The sequence below is a fragment of the Poecilia reticulata genome, linkage group LG8 (assembly GCF_000633615.1).
Source record: "Poecilia reticulata strain Guanapo linkage group LG8, Guppy_female_1.0+MT, whole genome shotgun sequence".
Classification (NCBI taxonomy): Eukaryota; Metazoa; Chordata; class Actinopteri; order Cyprinodontiformes; family Poeciliidae; genus Poecilia; species Poecilia reticulata.
Genome location: NC_024338.1, coordinates 24265779 through 24273633, shown reverse-complemented (window position 1 = coordinate 24273633; position 7855 = coordinate 24265779). Strand labels below are relative to the sequence as shown.

The window sequence follows — 7855 nt, the reverse complement described above, 5'->3', positions numbered from 1 at the left end:
GATTTGTTTTTCCTTTGTCTTAACATTATTTTCTGGTTCTACTAAATTGGTTTGCATTTGTTTTTGATTAGTCTTGTCCTGGGTTTGTGAGCTTGATTGAGTTTTTAATTAGAATAATAAAGTCTATTTTTAATTTTGCAAAAGAATGTATAAATAAAAATATATTTTGGATACTATTTCTGTTTCATYATTCTACCTGGGTATTATTAATAGGGAAAGTCTAGACCACTTGATATTTCAGTGGTCTACCAGTTGGCTTTAGAGCCACATCCTCGGTCAGAATCCGGGTTCTTTCCCCCGTGTAACAGAGGCTTAAACCAAATGTCTGGAATGCAAATAAGATGGGATTTGTCAGTCAAATCTGAAATGTTTTTTTTTTTTTTTTTTACTGTTGGTCATTACTATTAAGACTTAATGCATTAACAAGAGAGAAAAAAGATCACTGCATGAATGAAGTTGAGAAGATTGACTTCTCTCCTTTCTTAAAGTCAAGATATATTTGAGCTGCTTCCACAATTATATTAATTTTTTCAGTTTTCCTTTCTTTTTGGGCAGTGCTATTTATTTTCGCTACCATGAATAAAACAAATTCCTCTTTTCATCATTAGTACAGTGCCATCTTTGTTCTTGTTACATCCCTGACAAACAGAACTCCATACTTCTGCAGAGAGCCCAGTCATGCCATCGATCCAATAGACACACCGCRGGCTTYCGTCCAGTTCTCTGCCTTGGGACCCTCTCAAAATATTCATTTATTCTTGTTTTTGAGGAATTAAGTATCAACTAAACTAGTTTGYACTAATTSCTTTGAGAAATTCACTTGTCAGTTTTAATTCTGGTTGTGATTCATCTCGACWAGTCCCAACAGGAAACAGATACGTTATGGGAATGGTTCYGATAGCGTGACRGAGAGTGATCAAGGACACTTTTWACAGTGCCAAGTAATAAGCAGWTGAAGAAATGAAAGAGATTAAAACATCAAACAAYTTAAGGAAATGAGGGAGGAAAGAGGAATGATGAAATAACAAAGACATTTTGGAATTGAAATAACAAATAGAATTATCAAATSAATAAAATAGTAGGACCAGTGGCGCAACTACACATTATTCAGGTGGATGCGAAAACATAAATTGCCCCCCGGATCCCCAGAAGGAAGGTTGAAGGCGCGCTGAAGTGTATGGGAAAACAAAATCGGCGCTCCTCACCCTCCAGACAGGGTTTTGACGCCCACTCTGGTGCTGCGCTCCTATGCGTTGCATGCGCTACATACCCACTTTTTGCGCCACTGAGTAGGACTTGCCAAACTATTAAAAACATAAATAGAAGTAAAACATAGATATTAGAAAACTTGATAATGTTGCAAAAAAACTAAAATAAAAATTTTATAGAAAAATCTTAAAATATAAGAAATAGTTATAGACTTAATCTTGAACCCAAACTGAATAAATGTGTCTCTAAATGTATGGACTTAGTAAAACTTAAGAACTTGTCATGAAATGATTTAGTTTTTATTTTATTTTATTTTATTATTTTGCACCAGAGAATTTAAATTTGTGTCCAGCTTTCATGCAGTTTTAATATCTGCTAGAATATTCCTGAATCAATTGAATTGGCTAAACTCAAACAGTTTGTTTTACAGTGTGGACGCCTCTAGCTGTTTTTCATTGCCACTCCTCTTTTTGTCARCCAACCCACACCTTCCTGTTTCTCATTTCCTTGCTTTTTACCATTTTGAATGTCAAACTTTGAAGAATCAACTTTCCTTTTGTGAAACAACTTTGAGCCAATTTTTCTCTTCTTCATCTGAAGACGGAATTGTGGTTGCCATAATTTCATTCATTTCATTCAAGGTGGGTTTTTATAATCWGATTTAAAAATTTAAATRCCTATATGAAACAATACAGATATAAAATATATCATTATGATTTTATGATTTATCTTCCAGTYTCTGTTCTTGGTCATGGGTGACTTTGTTTGTGACACACTAACCCAGGCCGGTCTGAGTAACTTGATTAAAATATTTAAAGGTAACGTATTACACTGTATAACTGTTACTTTTGTCATCATAGGATAATGTCACAAGAAAGTTAAGAAGACATGGAGTCACAAATGCCTGTTGAATATATTACAATAATAATGTTTTGAACACAAAGATAAATGTGAACATGAATAAGGCGTTTAAGTGCTTGTAGTAAAAAGTCACTTTATTCTGCTTCTTAAGGACACATAGCGCCTCCCAGAGGACAAAGGGACAAACTGTTCTTCAAATATTGACATGACTGATATCTAATGAGATGTTGTTTGATTACAGATGAAGGGATTGATAGAGAAAGTTTTTATATGCTTCAGGATGCAGACATCGAAAAGTTGATTCCAAGAATGGGACCAAAGTTAAAATTCAAAAATTTACTCAGACGGTTAAAGGTATGTCCTGTGCTTTTAAAAAAAGTTTTTGATATGAAAATGCTCACTAGTGCGGATATATGCTTTTACATATTATTCTTATTATTATTATTATTGTTATTGATAAAATATTCCATTAATAATAAAGTCTGAACAGATTTGGAAAAATGTTTTATCACTAGGCAGAACAAACCCTAAATGAGAGCCCACATCATTTTCCAACACATGTAAGTCAAGCATATTCTTATTGTAGTTTAAAGTGAAATATTTTATCCTAACATCTGTGATATGGCTACTTAGTTTTAGTGTTCAATTAAAATCTTTTTACCAGGATTATTTTATTTGCAGGGTCACCAGACTGGTGAAGCAACAGATATGACTGAGGTGAGAAGGACTAATCATATATATATATATATATATATATATATATATTTTTGTCTTTTATCTCATACAGGATGACATCATAAGTATGATGTTGTTATTATGTTATTTTTTAGTCTATTTGGAAAGTTTATAATCAGTATAATGAAACTGCCAGTGAAATAAAATAAACATTATGAACTTTTAAGCTATTTTAAAATGGAAAAACATTTTTAAGTTTAGTCAAACTTTTCTGTTCATCTTCAGGTTTTACCTTCTACAAGTGACACAGGTGAGAAGTACAAGATCTTAGTCAAAATATTTTCATGCAAATTGATATTAACAAAACAGCTATAAACCAATACGAGTAACTTTTTGTTTTTTAAAACAAGGAAAACGAAAATCTGGCCAACAGTTGGACAACAAAGGACAACCAGCAGCAAAAAGGAAGTGTGAGACAAATTTGTCAACAGGTATTTCTTTCTATACACATTGTACCAACATAAAAAATATTAATATTGGTATAAGTTGCAGCTCAACTTTTCCTCCAGATGTCTTTTTATTGTAGGGTTGTGGGAGGAGGGACTGAGTGTCACTGATGATGATTTTATTGCATCAGTATTGATTGACATACTGACTCAGTTTGCAAATCTCCAGATGCTTTGCATTTATATTATTTATTATTTAATGCCTTTATATGACAAGGTGTTAAATGATCAGTTAAAATTTATTGTTTATTAAAAGAAAAAAAACAGTTTTAATTAACATGACAGGTTATATTTCTAATTCAATAAATTAATCAATCAAGTTTATTTGTATTGCACATTTAAACAACAAGGCAGTTCAAAGTTATGTCTTGAAAATACAAATTCATAGAACAAATGTTAATTTTTTTTCAAATGCTATTGCTACACATCAAAATGTTGATTAATGTTTCATTTATAATGTTTCAAAAGCAACCCTAACCAGGTGGGTATTTAGTCTAAATTTAAAGGAACTCAGTGTTTTGGCTGTTTTATGATTTTCCTGAATTTTGTTCCAGATGTATGGTGAGTAGAGGCTAAATTCTGCTTCTAATTGAAAAATTGCCTAAACAAATATTAGCAACAGTGACTACTGGTGTAGAAAAATATCGTATATTTTATCTCACAATTAACATCATATGTGTCACGTTGCTTTACCCTTAAATGAACAAATTCTAAAAATTCCTCTCTTTTTTACATTATGGTTGTTTTTCTAAATGTATTTGTGGAAACAGAAGCAAGGATGTTAAATGAAGTGAGAAACACGATGGGGGACATCTATGCCATGTTGCAAGATGGCAGTGATCTTAATAAGATCTTGAAGTAAGTAGATTTTAAATTGGAAATAAACCAAGAATAAAGATTTAAACTAGAAAAAACATTGCTGAATATCTAGAGATGCAATTTCACAGAGTACTAAAAGGTTTGCATCTTCTTGGTTTTTTGTTTTGGTTTTTTTTACATTTGAGCTATTGCTAAACCTGCCTAAATTATGTTTTGTGTAGACATGCACTTTAAAGCTGAGTTTCTCAATAATGGCTACATTTTCTGCAGAACTAAAATCAAGAATCTAGAGACAGAAAAGAAGGAGCTGGTTGGTGTCTTTGGTAAAACTGGAGCTGGAAAGACGTCTTTGATAAACGCTGTCCTTGAAGAGAAGAATCTGTTGCCCTCTGGAAGTGTTAGTGCCTGCACCTCAGTCATGATTAAAGTGGAGGGTAACAGGGGCAATGAAAAATACGAGGCAGAAATTGAATTCATTTCACCTGACGTAAGCTAAAAATATACTTATAAAAGTCTGATGAAAATGTAACTTCTGTAATTTTACACGTCACTTGAAAAGCAATTCTTTTTTCTTTTTTTTTTTTAGGACTGGGAAGATGAATTGGCGTCACTGCTTTCTATCATTAAAAAAGGAAATCAAGAAACGCAAGACAATGTTGAYGACACTGATGAAGAATACCATGACGCTGTTGATAAGCTGTCAGCTCTGTATGATGAAGAATGGAGGGAAAAATCCTGTGAACAACTCATGGAGACGAAGTACTTCAAAGAAATTCCAGAATTTCTTCTTTCAAAACAGAAAACCTTGGTCTTTGAATCAGTAAGATGCAAAGATTTTAACAGTAATTTCCTGCATCAATTCAGCAATATATCATAATTGTATACTTTTTTAATTGATTTTCTTAATTATACAATTCTGATACATACAATAAACATGCACATGTTTACATGAAGGTGGGACACATAGAGCTTACTGTAACCCTCTCAATTTCAGCTGAGAAAATGAGAGGTTTACAGTAAAATGTCATTACTTTCAGCTGTCATAATTTATTACTAATATTATGACTACTTTATGTTTTGCAGGCTAAGGATCTATCTACACATATTGTCAAATATACAAGGGATGCTGCAAAAAACGAAAACTATGACGAAATAAAGCAGTGGTACTGGCCACTTGTGAAGTGTGTGACTGTCAGGGTACCAGATAATCCTTTTCTCCAACACGTCACACTTGTGGACCTTCCTGGCAATGGAGACCGTAATAAAAGCAGAGATACAATGTGGAAAGGGGTAATGTATCCTTACTATATTGTCACATTATATATATATGCTGCAGTAATCTGGGCAAAAGGAGCCCCAACTAAGTACTCAGTGTTGCATATGTTCATACTTTTTATGTTCATACTTTTCAGTTGGCCAATATTTCTAAAAATCTATTTTTTTGTATTGGTCTTAAATAATATTCTAATTTTCTGAGATACTGAATTTGGGGTTTTAACTATTTGTCAGCTCTAATCATCAACATTTAATGGAAAAAATATTTGAAATATTTCAGTCTGTGAGTAACGAGTGAATACAATAAACAACTTTCACTTTTTGAATGGAAATACTGACTTTAATCAACTTTTTCATGATATTAAAATTTTTTGACCAGAACCTAATATATAAAATGCTTTTTGTCAGATTGTTGGAGACTGTTCTACCGTCTGGGTTGTCACTGAAATCAATCGAGCAGCATCAGAGCAAGAATCTTGGGACATCCTGAAAAATGTTGCCAGTCAGATTGGAAACGGTGGCGAGTGTCGACACATTCACATTGTCTGCACCAAGTCTGATGATATTGATGATTCAAATGAACTGTGAGTTCACTGCTATGCTAAAAGTGYATTGCTAAATAAAACTCAAAGGGCAAAAAGCCATAGATGATCTACTACATTGTTTTCATGTTTTATTTTATTGTCAGAAGATTCCTRGGTCTGCTAAGCTCCAATAGATATTTTTTTTCTCTTTTAGCACCAAAGCTGAAACTAAAGCCTTGATACTTAAGAGAAATGCAAAAGCCAAAGAAAGTGTGGGAAAAGAACTCAACAAACTCGACAAGATTAAAGTGAGTTTAGCATACTGGTAAAATGTGTRGCACATTTGTCTACAATTAAAAATAGAATGAATTTCTACGTTAACAAATGATTTTAATGTTTCCTAGAAACACTTCAGCGATGAGTGTTTTCAGGTCTTCACTGTGAGCTCCAGAGATTTTTTCAGGAAGAGAGATCTAAGTCCAGAGGAGACTGGTAGGTTGTRTCAATCTGTGTGAAACATTTATACAGCTTTGCAGAAACACAAACAATGCTAAGCTTATTATATAAATATAACTATAGACATGATTTTTCACAGAAATACCCAAGCTTCAGGAATTTTTGCAARATCTTAATGACTGTCACTCAGAGACATTAAACTATGTGTCTGGAGCTCATGGGATCCTCTCTTTGATTCATGGGGCCAGCAGAAGAAAAGAGGTAAGGATACCAAGTTAAATGATTTTTAGTGTATTTAGCTGTTTTACTTRCTTTAAGAAAATTGYAATACAGCACAAATAAAGATCATTTAATTAGTCACATTATTTTTCAGGGGTACTAAACTAAAATAGATTTGGAGATTCTGAAAATGTCCTAAACACCTWTGTTTTTCTAGGATGACAGAATTAAGGAGGTGTTTGRGGCTCTTGATAAAAATCTAACCTTTCAAACTGAGTCAATCAAAAATGAAATGATGAAGATTTACAACGTTTTTGAAGAATGCCTTCAAGAGGGAGTTGAGAGATCCAAAAACTCATATGGAAACATCTTGAAGACCACYCTCTATCCCCATGTATGTGTGCTGATAAGGAAGTACATCTTTGTAATGTAGCATAGTTTTGTCACATACGTTATTAAATTTGATAAATATTTCTCCCTCTCTTTTTCATCCCCCCAGAAAAGGGATGGTCGGGGATTTTGTAGGCAACTGAAAAAAGCAGTAGAAAATGAAGGAGTCTGCAGACCTAGGAAGGGAAGAGAAATGAACATCAACATGAACTTGACTTCCCTTCTGACTGACAGCATTGATGAGGAATTCAGAGCCACTTTTCCGTAAGACCTTTATGAGCACATAGAGGGCCTCCACAAATATGTTACTGCAACATCAGTTACAAATGAAATTCACTGAAGTTCCTGTTCCCAAAACACCTATAATACACCACATTATATTTTTAAAATCTACGTAGTACCCAAATCATTCAAGATAGCCTGAATGATTTTCACATTTTGATATTATTGACAATATTCAGTATTTTTTTATGTTGCAGAAATGATGGAAAATGTGGCCCATTCAAAGGAGTGATCTATGGTTTTTCACTTGTCACTAAAGAACTAAAAGAGAAGTACAAAGATGTGGAACTGCAGCTGATATCTCTCAAGTCAGAGGTAATAAATGAGAAACATAACTTTTTAGAAACATAAAATAATGAAAGGCTTTTAKGCTGGCTAAACCTGAGATTTAAAAAAAAATGTCAGAAATAAATAAGTATATACATATATATGTGTTATTTATGACAGTAGTTGAATACTTTAACTTTGCAGTAAAACTGGGTTACTTAAATAATTTTTTTAATTACAATCCTTTTTAAAAAAATTTTTTAGGAAGAACGTCTGAAGACAAGTCTGAACAAAAGTATTCGTAAGCGCAAAAAAATAGTCTACCGAAGTCTAACAAAAACCATTGGGGAAACAATGCACGACTGCTATAAA

The 7855-nt window shown here is 32.9% G+C and overlaps 1 protein-coding gene across 1 annotated transcript; it reads left to right on the top strand.

The window, feature by feature from the left end:
• Positions 1 to 1723: 1723 nt before the first annotated feature.
• On the top strand, positions 1724 to 7849 carry LOC103469198 (nuclear GTPase SLIP-GC-like; the record flags this gene model as incomplete). Its single annotated transcript, XM_008416720.2, has 19 exons — positions 1724 to 1850; positions 1946 to 2027; positions 2312 to 2424; positions 2586 to 2630; positions 2752 to 2787; positions 3031 to 3055; positions 3156 to 3236; positions 4022 to 4109; positions 4341 to 4557; positions 4657 to 4890; positions 5154 to 5360; positions 5754 to 5929; positions 6084 to 6177; positions 6274 to 6361; positions 6465 to 6586; positions 6762 to 6938; positions 7044 to 7198; positions 7414 to 7531; positions 7748 to 7849. Coding segments are annotated over exons 2-19 (2145 nt in total), but the record flags the coding sequence as incomplete, so codon positions are not given.
• Between the last annotated feature and the right edge of the window lie 6 nt (positions 7850 to 7855).